This window comes from Corythoichthys intestinalis, chromosome 16, assembly GCF_030265065.1.
Source record: "Corythoichthys intestinalis isolate RoL2023-P3 chromosome 16, ASM3026506v1, whole genome shotgun sequence".
Classification (NCBI taxonomy): domain Eukaryota; kingdom Metazoa; phylum Chordata; class Actinopteri; order Syngnathiformes; family Syngnathidae; genus Corythoichthys; species Corythoichthys intestinalis.
The window spans coordinates 51,647,232-51,664,344 of NC_080410.1; the positions used below are offsets into that span (position 1 = coordinate 51,647,232).

General features: G+C 39.1%; 2 protein-coding genes across 3 annotated transcripts in view; one reads left to right on the forward strand and one right to left on the reverse strand.

Annotated features, from left to right (window-relative positions):
* LOC130931857 (spidroin-2) overlaps positions 1-17,113 on the reverse strand; it is a 45,773-nt gene that overhangs the window by 26,733 nt on the left and 1,927 nt on the right. The window contains exons 1-2 of one of the 2 annotated variants that reach the window (XM_057860995.1): positions 11,580-11,691; positions 23-197 (exon numbers count right to left, since the gene is read on the reverse strand). In XM_057860995.1, the coding sequence (XP_057716978.1) occupies positions 23-89 (67 nt within the window). In that variant the 5' untranslated portion in view covers positions 90-197; positions 11,580-11,691. Of the gene's footprint in view, positions 1-22; positions 198-11,579; positions 11,692-17,113 lie in introns of those variants that run through there. The other variant, XM_057860996.1, reaches the window with a different exon arrangement.
* LOC130931858 (cytochrome c oxidase subunit 6A, mitochondrial) lies at positions 11,332-16,293 on the forward strand. Its single transcript, XM_057860997.1, has 4 exons — positions 11,332-11,500; positions 11,608-11,674; positions 15,898-16,040; positions 16,141-16,293. Exons 2-4 carry the CDS (start codon positions 11,608-11,610, stop codon positions 16,228-16,230), a joined length of 300 nt encoding a protein of 99 aa, XP_057716980.1. The 5' UTR covers positions 11,332-11,500; the 3' UTR covers positions 16,231-16,293.

Consider the following 17,113-nt stretch of genomic DNA (forward strand, 5'->3'; position numbering starts at 1 on the left):
GATATGATTACTTTCTGCTTACCGCCTTGTAGAGTTTCCCTGGCGAGGCAGAGGAACAGCCAAGTGCGAAGAAGAACCGAGCCCCGCATGACGACCACGGAGAAGGAAGAAACACAGATGACGCCATCCTGCGACGTCTTTTATACGAGCGTTCCCGAGTCCTCCCCCCCCCCCCGGCGGGTCACCAGGAGGCCGGTCTGTGACGAAATATAGAGAGTCTGTGAATTTGGATTTGAAAATACCAACACACAGGGGACTCATTTTCAGTTGCAGACAATTTAGTGTTCATAAACAACTACGTTTTTACCACTATACTCTGTGACATTTTTGTACACAAGTAAAAATGATAACTTTTCAACCAGTCGCACAAGCAGCACGTCGAGCAAAAATAATATTATGACGCCCCTCAGCAGCAGTGTCATATACAGTCATATGAAAAAATTAGGACACCCCATGAAATATTCCGTTTTTTACTAAAAATCTTCACATATCAATGTCTGATCTTGTTTTTCTTTATCTCTGGAAAAGAAAGTGATTTAATTGTAGGTAAACAACTCATTAAAGCAAATATATTAACAAAAATGCACATTTTAACTGAGGAAAAAGTTAGGACACCCTACCACCTACTAGCTAGTGTTACTCCCTTTGGCTGAAATAACTTGTAACGCATGGCAGGGCAGGATGGTAGAGGTAAAAAAGGGAGCAGACTTCCACTTATGCACTTCTCATACACAAAAAAATACATAAATCCAGCTCAACCACTCGTCACTCGCGACTACAATGGACCATGCACACGCGGTCACAATCAGTGTTGTCACGGATTACTTAAAAAATTATTTCATTACTGATTACACCTCAAAAAGGTAATCTAGTTACTTTACTGATTATTATCAAAGTAACCAAGTTACTTTAAAAGTAACTTATCAGTTACTTTTTACCAATTTTTTTGCTGCCTCAACATAAAAATAACAGACAAATGTCATCGTGTGTAATCGAGTTTTTTTTACATAAGGCTTAATCTTTGAATTAGCGGGGGTTTAATCAGCCGATGGAGTTGATTTCAACCACCGTTGACTCGCCCTAGATTAGCCATTCCGGAGCTCTAAAACTAACAAACTGCACGCAATTTTATAAAACCCCCGCTAACTCCAAGATTAAGCCTAATGTAAAAAACTCTGAACTTCCCCTTTGAAATAAAGACCTAGCCGTCAAAATGTTGTCTATAAAAGCTGTAAAGCAATAAAACAAACAACAAAAATTAATGAAATGAACAAAAATCCTACAACGTATCGGAGAACATGCGACAGTCACCCAAAAAAAAAAAAAAAAAAAAGATTAAGCGATAGTATCTCATAACTACTTTACAGACACCATTTTTTTTCATTGTGACGTCATTTGTTTAAAAGTTTAAAATATGCCAGTGAATAATTCTTTAAAGTAGTTTATTAATGATTCTAAGCTAAAAATGACAGATATTTCGAATGATAAATATACGATTACCTACCGTCTTTTAATGGCTAGGTTGAAACAAAAGCAGTTGTGTGACGCCTGTAAAAGGGGGTTTCCAGGGTAACTGGACAAATTAAAAATAGTTCGGGGACTTAATGCGCCATGAATCTGCTGTGGCAGCGTATAGACATATTGTTCTATCAAACACAACACTTCTTTTGGCTTAAAATACAGCAGTTTATTTTAAAGAGAGGTGAGAGAGTAGAAACTGCTTTTTCAGCCTTGTCTGTGTTTTCCACCATATGCATGTGAGTATTGTTGTAATTTTACTCTGTAACCAAACAAGGATCTTTGGTCCAATGGAACACAGAAATGAAAATCTGTCTTTTACTTTTTTTAAAGCCTAAAAGTGAGTTGTCATTGCCCACCAGTGACGGTAATCCATTTAAATTGTTCAAACGGATCGCTTGTCCGTTAGCGTCATTGGCAATTAAGTAGTTAAAGGGGTTTTGGTGCCAAGCTCGCATCAGTCAGAAAGACGGCTGCCGAGACAAAAAAATGATGTATAGTCGCGAAAAAGTGCCCGTGTTGAGACTATGAACAAAAAGCGTAGGCCCGTGATGGCTTTTACGACTTTCTTTATGTAACTTTGCCGTGGTCCGCTCGCAACGAGAGCGCTCCACTTTGGACCACCGCATCGTCTTCCTTGGAGGTGGCGAGCGCCCGGACTAAAACATCTGGCTCGGCGGCCGCCGCCGCTTCACCTCTAAACATCTGTCCGACCGCCCGCACACGTTCGCTTGGCCGCCACCCGTCAACATTGTCGGCAAAAAAGTTCATGGTCATTTTCTCAACACTTGCCACTGGTAAGCACGTGTCCCACACTAAGCAACATGTTTGGAAATTCGCTGACTGACGCTTGAAATACAGTAAGCTTTAATATACTGCTGGCCAAAAGTATTGGCACCCCTGCAATACTGTCAGATAATGCTCAATTTCTCCCAGAAAATGATTCCAATTACAAATGCTTTGGTAGTAATATCTTCATTGATTTTGCTTGCAATGAAAAACACAAAAGAGAATTTAAAAAACATTAAATAGTGATCATTTTACACAAAACTCCAAAAATGGGCCGGACAAAAGGATTGGCATCCTCAGCCTAATACTTGGTGGCACAACCTTTAGACAAATTCACTGCGAACAACCGCTTCCGGTATCCATCAATGAGTTTCTGACAATGCTCTGCTGGAATTTTAGACCATTCTTCTTTGGCCAACTGCTCCAGGTCTCTGAGATTTGAAGGGGGCCATTTTCAGATCTCTCCACAGGTGTGGACTCATTGCTGGCCACTTTAGAAGTCTCCAGTGCTTTCTCTCAAAGCATTTTCTAGTGCTTTTGGGTCATTGTCCTGCTGGAAGATCCATGACCTCTGAGGGAGACCCAGCTTTCTCACACCGGGCCCTACATTATGCTGCAAAATGTATTGGTAGTCTTCAGACTTCATAATGCCACGCACACGGTCAAGCAGTCCAGTGCCAGAGGCAGCAAAGCTACCCCAAAACATCAGGGAACCTCCGCCATATTTGACTGTGGAGACCGTGTTTTTTTTATTTGAAGGCCTCGTTTTTTTCCTATGTACTCTATGGTGATGCTTTTTCCCAAAAAGCTCTACTTTTGTCTCATCTGACCAGAGAACATTCTTCCAAAACGTTTTTGGCTTTCTCAGGTAATTTTTGGCAAATTCCAGCCTGGCTTTTTTATTTCTCTGGGTCAGAAGTGGGGTCTTCTTGGGTATCCTACCATAGAGTCGCCTTTCATTCAGATGCCGACGGATAGTGCGGCTTGACACTGTTGTACCCTCGGAATGCGGGACAGCTTGAAATTGTTTGGATGTTAGGCGAGGTTCTTTATCCACTGTCCACCAGCTTTCATTGAAAGCTCTCGTCAATTATTTTTTTTCCGTCCACATCTAGGGAGGTTAGCCACAGTGCCGTACCCTTTACACTTAATGTTGAGGTAATTATCGAGATTAAATATTTGCTTGATTGAATGATTGAATATTTGCTTGTGCTCATATATACCATAAATAATACATATTGCCATATTTTTCTTACTAATATAACCAGTAAATGATTATTGCTTGCTATACCAGGTTGTAGTATAATGCTTAAGTGTTACAAAGAATAAAAGAGGGTCGGGATGACAACTGCCTTGCTTCATGGCCGCATCATTGCGTAACTAGACCTTCCGAGGCATCTTCAGCACCTGGCGTCTGGACTTTCGTCTAGACCTTCGAGGACAATTTTCCATCCGAGGACATCTTCCATGGCCGCAGCGTTGCATAACTGAAGTGTCTGGGTCATTTTGACTGTTTACATGATTGTTTTGACTGTTTACATGATTGTTTACATGAGCCCTTGCCTACACACGTGTATTTACTTAGTTCCACCTACATGCACACACATATCCAATTGAAAACCACATGGGTGTCTCCAGCTTGCTCTCCCCTCCCTCAGGGCGGCATCCATTTTTTTAGGACAAACCCCTAAATAAAATACCAAGGAGGATTTTTTCTTTAGATCAATTTTGGTGACTGTCACTAGTCACTGTTTTGCTCTCCTTGGCCAAGAAAACTGAGTGTCTTCTCTCCTTATTTTAGGTAATTTTACAATGACTACCTAAGGATTTATTTTTTAACTTGACACTCAATAATGACACTGCCCACAGTAGACACAGGAACATTCAGGTCTTTGGGGATGGTCTTGTAGCCTTAAAGTGATCCTCTACCTTAAATACATGTAAGCTCTAATAAACCACAATTGTTCTCTTGTACTAAAATACGTTGTTAGAAACATATAAAATGTTGAATTAATGGCAATATTTGATCATATTTAGACATATTTTGACCGATGGTTGGCGCCATGTTTTGCGGACTCGCAGTGATGATGTAAATGGGATGTTTCCAAATGTGTAGCGTGTACAACAGTTGCGTATTGCTGCCTAAACTCGGTTAGTAAAATGCCATGATGTGCTGCTTTTGGATGCAATTTCCAGTCAAATGGTAACAAGTGGAGTGACGTGGGGGGTCAAGGTGGAATTATTATTTTTTGTGAATAAATGTGCATAAGTGGAAGCTTCTCCCCCTTTTTGGTCCCTGTATGCTCGTACCCTTCCTACCACGCGTTACAACTGGCGCCCGAACATTTTTCCTGGATCCTCAGTCAAGTAAGGGATCCGTCTAATTTCTGGATCCGACGGTCCTACCGCGTCTGCAATATTGGTTTCGGATCTGTCTAGTTTCTGGATTCGACGGCCTGATCGCGGTTGCAACATTGCCATGAGATCTGTCTAATTCCTGGATCTTCCAGTGAGTGAAAAAACGCGGATTTGGATTACTATTGCTATCTTTTTTGTTGACTATTCTTCGTGGGAGTTTTCCCCAAATCATACCAAATAATTAAAACACTATGGCACGCTACAGTGACAACAGTGACTCTGACATGGACCTTACTTTTATGTTGGAGTTCGTCTGGGAACGCTTGTGTGCGTACCGCCGAGCTCCCGTGTGACGAGTGGTCAAGGTGAAAATATTATTTTTTTGTGCGAATAAATGTGCATAAGTGGAGGCTTCTCCCATTTTTGGTACTTTTATGCACGTATCCTACCTACCACGCGTTACAATGTACAAGACATGGATTACACTCGATTCCAGGATTTGTTCCCGTCAAACTGTTAGCTTGTACTGTATGTAAAGCATACGACAGCTCTGGATACTAACAATCTACATAATTATACTGGGATAAGTTTGAAAACGCAATATCTTACCTTGAAGATCTGCCAACAAAAACCGGAGTTCTCAACAGCATACACTCTCTGCTCCGTTATCATTGAGACGCACTTGCAGCGAGTACATCACCAGTTTTGCCCAATTCTTCTCTTATAAGGTACTGTATATCCTGTTCTCATTTTACCTTTGCTGCTCGTCTTGTGAACGACCGACAGTGCTGTCCTGCTCTTCACTTTTCCGATCTGGTTCAAATTGGTAGGGCAGAACCGACGACATGTTGGGGTAGCTAAGAGTGACACGCTGGAAGTTCGGCCCGGTGACGTCACGCACTGCGACGTAACAAGAATGGCGACCTATCACTTAAAATAATTTTACAAATTTTATTAAAACGAAACCATTAAGAGGGGTTTTAATATCAAATAATTATAACTCATACTAATATTTATCTTTTCAGAATTACTTGTCTTAAAGATCGAGGATCACTTTAAGCTTGCCCTTGCTTCCTCACAATTTTGCTCCTAAAGCCTTCAGACAGTTCTTTGGCCTTTCTTTTCTCCATGCTCAATGTAGTTCACACAAAGACACAGGACAGAGGATGAGTCAACTTTAGTCCATTTTAACTGGCTGCATGTGTGATTGTTATTTCCACCATCTGTTATGTTCCACAGGTGCTGTTAATTACACAAATTAGAGAAGCATCACATGATTTTTCAAAGGGTGCCAATACTTTTGTCCGGTCCATTTTTGGAGTTTTGTGTAAAATGATAATGATTTTTTTTTTTTTATCCCATTCTCATTTGTGTTTTTTCATGGCTAGCAAAATCATTGAAGATATTACAACCAAAGCATTTGTAATGGCAAACAATTTCTAGGAGAAAATGAGCATTATCTGACAGAATTGCAGGGGTGCCAACACTTTTGGCCAGCAGTGTATATGGATGACCTATTGTCTACTTGTGTGTTGTTGCAGTGGACACGTGTCCATAAAACATTGAAGTATTTGGATAGTCAACTCAGCAGCTATTATTTTTGCGACAAGTTGGTGCGTGGATCAAGAGCGTAAGTTTGCATAGGGATGGTAGGGACATAGCACAAGCAAATTTTCAGGATGCTTAAATTGTCCCCACCAACTTTTAAGCAACCTTACATGCATTATATAATGACTTCAGCTTTAAAATTAAATGTGATGGTTGACTTACTTATTTTTCCCCCTTCTGTCATTGTTTGCATGGTATCCTCATTAAAATATGGAAACCTAATAATGTTTGGGTGGTTTTAGTTAAAGCAGACGCTGTTTTTTCATCTGTATGATTTTGACAAAGATCAGATTACATTTGATGGGGATTTTATGCAGAAATGTAAGAAATTCCAACGGGTTCAGATACTTTTTCATACCACTGTACATGCAGGTTATTGTGTTATATTGTCCCTACCAATGTAGAGATCAAACCTACGCCCATGGCGTGGATTCATTACGTTATGACCTTGGATTTAACGTTTTAACCGCAGGTGTGCTTGGAAACTATAAAAACGATGCACTGTAAATACAACGCAACTATATCACTGTTTTTCAAAGCGAAAGCATATGATATCCGATATGAAATTAATGTACAATGGTACCTATACTTACAAACGTCTCTTCATACAGAATTTTCAGGTTAAGACCCGCCTCGACGGGAAAATATTGCCTCTTGCTATTAAAGAAATTCCAGGATAAAAAAGGAAAAAAATACTCGCAGCTCCCAGAGTTGACTGAACGTGACATACTTCTTGCTGCTCTGCCATTGGCTATTTCCTAGCATTGACGTCATTCAATTAGCTAAGAGGAACCTCTACTGTATGTGTATGCCTGTATCCCAGCGTCCTCTTCATTTATCAGTGTTATTCTGCCTTTCGGTAAGTTTTACAGCAAGGTTTTTTGTGCTGTCTAACAGCGAACTCTTGTGGTCGCTTTGCGACATGGTTTTTTTTTGGTTTGTTTTCTTGCCAATTCAATATGGCTGCACGACGTCTCAGGCTGACGCCTACGTTGTAATGTTGTGCTTATATGATCCTTGGACAAGATTTGTCCGTAAGTATGGATGGGAAAATAATGTATATAAACTGTAAAAACGGGAAATGTTATATTTTTTGTATGAGACGCTTTTTGTTTATGTTTAGTGAACTTGTCTAGCGTGCTAAGCTAACGTTGTTGCTAATACTGTTGCTTGTGTACTTTTTTTGTAGTTTTACGACGGTCTAAAGAGGACAATGGTTTGAGGCCATTCTATTAATAAATCAGATAAAAAAAGGAAGAAGTCTGATTATTAAAGCGTCGTTCACTAGCTGTCTAGCTTGGGAAAAAGTAGACGCTTCGGAATGAGGACAGCATAAGTGTATTAACTTATTCTACACTATTCTTGTTTTTTTTACATGATGCACAACTGATTTTTTTTGTTTATTGTGCAATATTCTAATTGTAACATGTATTTTTTCTAGGGCTGTCAAACGATTAAAATTTTTAATCGAGTTAATTACAGCTTAAAAATTAATTAATCGCAATTAATCGCAATTCAAACCATCTATAAAATATGCCATATTTTTCAGTGAATTATATATATATATTCTGTAAAATAAATTGTTGGAATGGAAAAATAAGACACAAGATGGATATATACATTCAACATACGGTACATAAGGACTGTAGTGGGCATTTCACTCTACTGTCATTTAAATCTGTCTATGCTGTCCTCACTCCGAAGCGTCTACTTTTTCCAAAGCTAGACAGCTAGTGAACGACGCCTTAATAATCAGACTTCTTCCTTTTTCATCTGATTTATTCATAAAATGGCCTCAAACCATTGTCCTCTTTAGACCGTCTTAAAACAACCAAAAAAAAGTACACAAGCATTGCATTAGCAACAATGTTAGCTTAGCACGCTATACAGGTTAACTAAACACAAACAAAAAGCGTCTCATACAAAAAATATAACATTTCGCTTACTAACATAATATGTACATTCTTTACAACAACCATACTTACGGACAAATCTTGTCCAAGGATCATATAAGCACAACAGAGACGTCGTGCAGCCATATTGAACTGGCAACAAGAAATCAATAAACCATGTCGCAAAACGACCACAAGAGTTCGCTGTTAGACAGCGCAAAAAGCCTTGCTGTAAACCTTACTAAAAGGCAGAAAACTGTCTGAGTGGGACATGTGCGTTAATTGCGTCAAATATTTTAACGTGATTAATTTAAAAAATTAATTACCGCGCGTTAACGCGTTAATTTTGACAGCCCTAATTTTTTCATTATTTTTTAATGCATAATTCAAGATTTATGTCTGAATTTTGTGGGGCTTGGAACAGATTAGGGCATTTACATGGAAAACTCGTCTCTACTTATAGAATTTTCAAGTTAAGAAACTACTTCCAGAACCATTTGTTTTCGTATGTAGTTCCTCTACTTAAAAACATCTCTACATACAGAATTTTCAGGTTAAGACATGCCTCAATGGGAAAATACTGCCTCTTTTTGAGGAAGAAATTTCAGGATAAGAAAGGAAAAAATACAGTATGGCTGGTACTCGCAGCTCCCAGAGTTGACTGAACGTAACGTACTTTTCACTGCTCTTCCATTGGCTTTTGCTTAACATTGCTGGCATCCAGTTGGCTAAGAGGGACCTCTACTCGCCGCTTGTGTTCCGACAGCTTTACATGAGTGTAATAACTTTTATTCAATATTCTTGTTTTTTTAACATCATGCACAACTGATTTTATGTTTATTGTGCAATAATCTATAATAATCAAATTGTAACATGTGTTTGTTATACATCTTTTGATGCATTTTTATTCGGGCTGTCTAACGATTAAAATTTTTAACCGCGCCAATCACAGCTTAAAAATTAATCGTAATTAATCACAATTCAAACCATTACTAAAATATGCCGTATTTTTCTGTAAATTATTGTTGGAATGGAAAGATAAGACACAAGACGGACATAAACATTCAACATGCTGTACATAAGTGCTGTATTTGTTTATTATAACAATAAATCCACAAGATGGCATTAACATTATTAATATTCTTTCTGTTAAAGGGATCAACAGATTGAAAGACTTATACTTCTTAAAAGATAAAGTTCAGTAAATTGAAGTAATTTTATATTAAAACCCCTCTTAATGTTTTCGTTAGGGCTGTCAAAATTATCGCGTTAACGGGCGTTAATTCATTTTTTAAATTAATCACGTTGAAATATTTGACGCAATTAACGCAGATGCCCCACTCAGAGAGATTTAAATGACAGTACACAGTGAAACGCTCACTTGTTGTGTTTTATGGAGTTTTGCTGCCCTCTGCTGGCGCTTGGGTGCGACTGATTTTATAGGCTTCAGCAAACATGAGCATTGTGTAAGTAATTATTGACATCAACAATGGCGGGCTACTAGTTTATTTTTTGATTGAAAATTTTACAAATTTTATTAAAACGAAAACATTAAGAGGGGTTTTAATATAAAATTTCTATAACTTGTACTAACATTTTTCTTTTAAGAACTACAAGTCTTTCTATCCATGGATCGCTTTAACAGAATGTTAATAATGTTAATGCCATCTTGTTGATTTATTGTTATAATAAAGAAATAGTCCTTATGTACCGTATGTTGAATGTATATATCCATATTGTGTCTTATCTTTCAATTCCAACAATAATTTACAGAAAAATATGGCATATTTTATAGATGGTTTGAATTGCGATTAATTACGATTAATTAATTTTTAAGCTGTAATTAACTCGATTAAAAATTTTAATCGTTTGACAGCCCTAGTTTTCGTTATAATAAAATTTCTGATCTGAAATCGTTCTACCGTTCTTCCACGGTGTCTTTAACTACGTAAGGTAGTGATTGAAATACACCACAAGGTGTCAATGGTGAGTTTTAAATTAATTAGAGATCTAGCCAAGGAAAAGTCTACGTTTTATGTGTATTTTGCATAGCTATTTTGATTGGGAATGCCAGTTCTCTTTGCAGTGAGCGCTTTTCTTTTTGTGAACATTATTTTTTTGAGAGATAGGAATATTATTTTTGTTGTGCTTTCACTAAATGATACTGTAGCGACTTAACTGTTCCGCCCAAATGCATGACGGGACGTTGGGCAACCATGACTGTCAGTGGTGACTGCAAATGGTATACAATATGTCCTGCGTTGTGTTCAATTAAACGTGTTATGAAAAAGATCGTCTCTTGCTCTGCCCAAATGCATGATGGGAAGTTTGCCAACCATGACTGTTAGTAGTGGCAGCCAAAGCTTAAGCCAATTAAAGGCGTGGTCCTACGAACTCCTGCGTCCACTCGCATTTCTCTGCCTTTTCGCTCTCAATGTGCTAAAACGGCGTCACTGTAAACTGTTTGAGGCAACGCATGCACGGTTCATTCCGTGCATGCGTTAATTGCGTCAAATATTTTAACTTGATTTATTTAAAAAATTAATACCGCCTGTTAACGCGATAAATTTGACATGCATTGTAAAAGATCTACAGTATGTCTAAATTTTAAGGGGGGCTTGGAACGTGTTAGGGCATTAACATGGAAAACGCGTCTCTACTTACAGAATTTTGAAGTTAAGAAACTACTTCTAGAACAAATTCATTTCATAATTAAAGGTACCACTGTAGTCTGCTTTCATGGAGGCCTACAGAAACCAGAAAACATTTACTCTGAGGGAGCTCAAAGAAGAGGATTTGATCATTTTTAGGTCAAAATAGTTGTTTTTTTATTTGAGCATCAATGTGTTGTGGCTGTCGACTGGGAAACCCCACCTTGTGACACGGGATTGGACATCTATTGCCGTCAACGGCACTGAAACACGCTCATTTACCGCCGGCCGGCACTGGGAGTTGCAATATAACTCCAGCCTAAGTGACAGAAGAGGCCCGAAAGTTCTTTCCACCGGCCTTCTCGCCTACACGTCTGACTTTGAGTCTGGCCAAGGATTTACAGTCGCGCGAGACTTCCGACAACGCCAGTGAATCTTTGCACGAATCGTGCCAAGGCCCGCCTACGTCATTTCTCGGGCCTGGTGCTACATTGCCTTCAATATAAGCTAGACGTTCCCTGGCATGGAGACAGAATGAGGGTTGGGAGGAGCCTGTCACTGCAGAGTTCAACTCGGGACAGACTAAAGGACAAAACAAGCAGGAAGGAGAGCAAAGGTAAAGACAGCAACAGACTACAGAAGTAAATAAAGGCCGTGGTCAACGTATCTGCTTCCTGAACAGGAGTAAGTTGTGTCACCAACTTCTCTTTAGTGAGGTGCAAGTTTTTAAAGATAAGAAGAGCAACAGCAGTCATGTAGTAACCTGCAAATTGTCGTCTGTCTGTCCGCAGATGTCGTTGTCGGTCGCTGGGCGGGTGCTCGCCGCCGCCGCGTCGCATTCGAGCCATGAAGGAGGAGGTCAGAACGTCTTGACGCTTACATAAAGATGATCGGGTTTTTCAAATGGATTTTTTGGAGTATTAAATCCGTGTTTTACTAGGAGGGCTGCAAGCCCCGTAGTAAAATTGGATTGGACATCAATTGCCACCAATGGCAGTGAAGGACTTATGGGCACGACAAGCAATATAATATTCCAAAGGTGTAAGGATATTGCTTATCCTCACAACTGTCGTAGGGGTGCTGGAGCCCATCCCAGCCTACTAAGCCAGTAGATGGGGTAGACACTGAATTGGTTGCCAGCCAATTGCAGGATACATACATATATTCACACTACTGAAACAAACTGCAGAGAAAATTCCCAGTAACAGCAAAAAAAAAAAAAAAATCGAGAAAATCACAACCAAGAAAGCTCAACTTATCAAATCTGATTGTTTTTTATATAACTTTATTTATGTAAAACAAAATACGGAAATTCTGGTTTCCTACATTGATTTCTGCTAGGGCTGTCAAATTTATCACGTTAAAGGGCGGTAATGAATTTTTAAATTTTTAAAAAAATATTTGACGCAATTAACGCATGCACGGAATGACCCATACATGAGTTGCCTCAAACTGTTTACAATGACACCATTTTAGCACATTGAAAGCGAAATGGCAGAGAAATGCGAGTGGACACAGGCGTTCATTGGACCCGGCCTTTTATAAGCTTAAGCTTTGGCAACTCTTACACAACAAGTATAAGTATTGTGGCGAACGACGAGGTGAAGAATGACAGGAATCTTTTTCTTAACACGCTTACTTGAACACAACGCAGAACATACTGTATACCATTTGCAGCCACCACTGACAGTCAAGGTTGCCCAACTTCCCGCCATGCATTTGGGTGGAACAGTAAAGTCGTTACTGTATCATTTAGTGAAAGCACAACAAAAATAATAATCCAATCTCTCACAGAAGACGATCTTTTTCTTAACACGCTTAATTGTACACAACACGTTAGCTGTCCGTTAGCTTCACTTAGCTATTATTGCTAATTGTATCATGATGCCCCACTTAATGCTTTAATAATGATAAATGTAACAGCTTCAAAGTTTTCCAAATAAACATTCTGTGAAAATAATACAACAACTGTGCCAGAACATACTGTATAACATTTGCAGCCACCAATGACAGTCATGGTTGCCCAACTTCCCATCATGCATTTGGGCGGAACAGTTAAGTCGCTACAGTACCATTTAGTGAAAGCACAACAAAAATAATATTCCTATCTCTCAATAAAATAATGTTCACAAAAAGAAAAGCGCTCAATGCAAAGAGAACTGGCATCCCCAGTTGAAATAGCTATGCAAAGTACATATAAAACTTACTCAGACTTTGGTCAAACTCTATTCAAACATTTCGTTTAGCTCAACAAATACACTAGATCAGGGGTCCCCATCTGACGGGCCGCGGACCGGTACCGGTCCGTGGCGCATTTGCTACCGGGCCGCACAGAAATAATTTAATAACGACCGCATTCTGGCCGAATTAACCCTGTGCCCCTGCTTAACACACCAAAATCTCTGTCTACTCTAGATATAATACTACGGGATAGATTACAATGTTGTCATAGAAGTCCATTGATTGGACTGCTATCAGTACATCTTGTTTGTGTATATAATATATCTATGTGCGCTTGTCCTCCATAATAACGTATTACTAGGCCGCGGGCGCAGCACATTTGTTCCCGGAAATAATTAGCCCCCACACGAGCGAAGATAACTGGAAAACAGACGTCTTTGGAGATATTTTTACAGCGAAAAGGATATTTTTACGGCGAAAAGGGCACCTGACGAGCCTACAACCTCGAAGACCCACGAACTGCGAAGGAGTGGATTCGTGACCCGTTTGTGAATAAACAGAGAGATCGCAAATGTCGGTGACCTTATTAAACGTACATTTGAGACAACAACTCTACCGAGGTTCTGGAATAAAGTCATTCTGGAATATCCTGACATCGCGACAAGAGCATTGAAAACCTTGCTACAATTTCCAACATCGTATCTTTGTGAAGCGGGCTTCTTAATTACTGTTTAACGACAAGGCGAAGTCGTTAATGGTGAGCGCGGTGTGCAGCTGTTGTGTGCAGCTTACATGGCAGGATGAATCTGAGGAGAACTTTTCTACAAGTCCGCCCATGATCAAACGTAAGTTAATATTCCTTCTTTCAAAAAAGTTTGTAGTGTTTACTTTGGAATCGTTGCATTTGAGCATTTTGCGGCTATGTTTAACGTTACGCGCATGCGCAGAAACGCATCGTTGCAATTTTTGATGGGTTGCAAAATTTGTCAGAACACCGGTTCGTGAAAAAAAAGACCCAAATAACACCGGTCCGTGGTGCAAAAAAGGTTGGGGACCCCTGCACTAGATGGCAATATTTAGTCACAATATCCAAACTATCAGAGGTCTCGTACGTTGTGAAGTCAACACTCAAATGACAGTGAAGTACAATGGAAACAGGGATTAACGAAAACATTAAGAGGGGTTTTAATATAAAATTACTATAACTTGTACTCACATTTATCTTTTACGAACTACAAGTCTTTCTATCCGTGGATCCCTTTAACAGAAAGAATGGTAATAATGTTAATGCCATCTTGTGGATTTATTGTTATATTGTCATATATATTATGCTATATATTATTATTTATTGTTATAATAACAAATGCAGTACTTATGTACAGTATGTTGAATGTTCATGCCCGTCTTGTGTCTTACCTTTCCATTCCAACAATAATTTACAGAAAAACATGGCATATTTTAAAGATGGTTTGAATTGCGATTAATAACGATTAATTGATTTTTTAAGCTGTGATTAACTCGATTAAAAATTTTAATCGTTTGACAGCCCCAATTTCTAAACATCAGGTTTTGACCACCAAGCTAAACGAGAGGCGCCATTTAAGATACTAGTTCCATCTAGTGTTAAAACTGAGACGCGCAAGCGAATGTGGGCTGAATTTAAGCTTCTTGTGCGAACCATAGTCAATGATTTTTTTCACAATTTGCTTTGGGCCAATCAAAATTGTGTAGCAGGCGGCCGTTTGGACACCCCTGCACTATTGAAATGGGAAAAAAACGTAACCCATTAAATGCCATATGTTATCATGGAAATAATGCTGCACGGCATTTTTCCCCCCCAGAATGCCAAAAAATATGCTGTAATCTTTGGACTATAAAGCGCTACTTTTATCCTTCGTTTCGAATCCTGCGGCTTATAGTCCAGTGAGGCTTATTTGTTGATTCAATTGGGTTAATAGGTAACATTTTACTAAGAGCAGCGTCATAAGAACGTCAAAATTGACAGAATCAGAATTGACATGACACTATCATGGGCATTACTGAATGCTTATGACAGATGTCATTAAGTGTCACCCAGCAAATTATGTCACTAACTCCGTTTATGTCCAGCTCAGATCTTTTACATCCATTCAAAAGTGAGATAATTTTATAAATAACACTAAATGAAATCTGTTATAAGCATTCATTAATGCTTATGACAGTGTCATGTCATAATTATGACTGTCTAATGACAGTCTTATGGCGCAACTGTCAAATAAAGTGTTACCAAATACTACAACTAGCGATTAATGAAACAACTAGAACAGTAACTGAAGAAATAATTAGCAGAGAACATTAATTTTGATTGTTATTTACATCTGTAGCACTGCAATGCATGTAAGGAGACATGTTGGAAAACAACAGTGTTGATAGCAGGTGGCAGCAGAGGTTGACTGTCTCCCCCAAGGGAGCAGTGATGGCTAAAGCTTTGCAGGCAATTACACTATGTAGGTCAGTAAGGCCACTCAGCAAGAAATGACATGATTAAAGGCTTGTTTGATATTTGACAAGCAACAGTGCTTGTCACATTTCATCTTTTATACCCACGTGATGACATTTTTGTGGAATATTCTAAAATGAACAAAAAACAGACAACATAGAACAGCATTTAGAACACTTCTTAAATAAACACATTGATTTTTGCTGCCGAAGTTGAGTTTCTAGAAGGGGTGACAGCTTTTTTTTAAAGTGACGCTCATTTTTATGGACTCATTCATGGGAGAAATTCTTACTTATAAGTAGCGGGAAAAACTCATGAGTCAAGAGATCACGTTGAATCCCCCAAATGGATTATTTTATCTGTTCCAAATTCTTGCTGTTTAGCATTCCAGCATATATCTTCTATTTATTTCCCTCCACAGCAAGGACCTGGAAGATCCTGACTTTCGTGCTGGCCTTGCCCGGCGTGGCCGTGTGCACGGCCAACGTCTACATGAAGATGCAGGGCCACTCCCACGAGCAGCCCGAATTCGTGCCCTACGAACATCTGCGTATCCGCACCAAGGTGAGTGCCCGTTATTTGTACCACTCGGAGGCCAAGAGAAGGGGGCCGCAGCTGGACCTACTCGGCTTGACGCGGCTCACCCCCTGCCGTCTACTGCCAGAAATTCCCGTGGGGAGACGGCAACCACTCGCTGTTTCACAACGCTCACACCAACCCTCTGCCCGACGGCTACGAGAGTTCCCACCACTGAAGGGTCAAGTCAGTGTCATCCTGCACTGGATTCTAAACATTAAAAGACGACAGTATGTTCCAATTCGGTGTCATCTGATTTTTGGGAAAAAAATAAACCAATCGTGTCACAAGTATAGGACAATTTCAATATAGAGACTATATAGTGATAGGAGTCAATAAAAACATTTGTTGCATATAGTAACTATATTTATTGGATGCTGTTTTTACATTTCTATAAGTAAGTGACTTACAAGTTCTACAGCTCTTGTTTTAAATGCTACATATAGTGCTCGGTCGGTGTAGTTTACATATGAGGAGACTTATAATGAAGATATCGGCTGAAAATTCAAAATCACTAACACAAGTTAAATGTGTGTGCGTGCGTGTGTTCTGTGCTATGCACTACTACCAGAGGTGGATAAAGTACCCTAATTTTAAGGCTGTAAGCCGCTACTTTTTTCCCTCATTTTGAATCCTGTGGTTTATAGTCCAGTGGGGCTTATTTGATGATTTATTTGGGTTAATAGGAAACACTTTGTTTGACAGCGGCATCATAAGACTGTCATAAGAACATCATAGTTATGACATGACACTATCATGGGCATTACTGAATTATTATGACATATGTCAAAATGTGTCATGTTGCATATTATGTCACTAACTCAATTTATGTCCAGCTCAGATCTTTTACGTCCATTCAAAAGTGAGATAATTTGCTGGATGACACTAACCGACTTCTATTATAAGCATTCAATAATGCCTATGACAGTGTCATGTAATTATGACAGTATTATGACACCACTATCCAAGAAAATGTTACCAAATACCATAACTAGCAATTAATGAAACAACTGGAACAGTAACTGAAGAAATAATTAGCACAGGACATGTAATTTTGATTG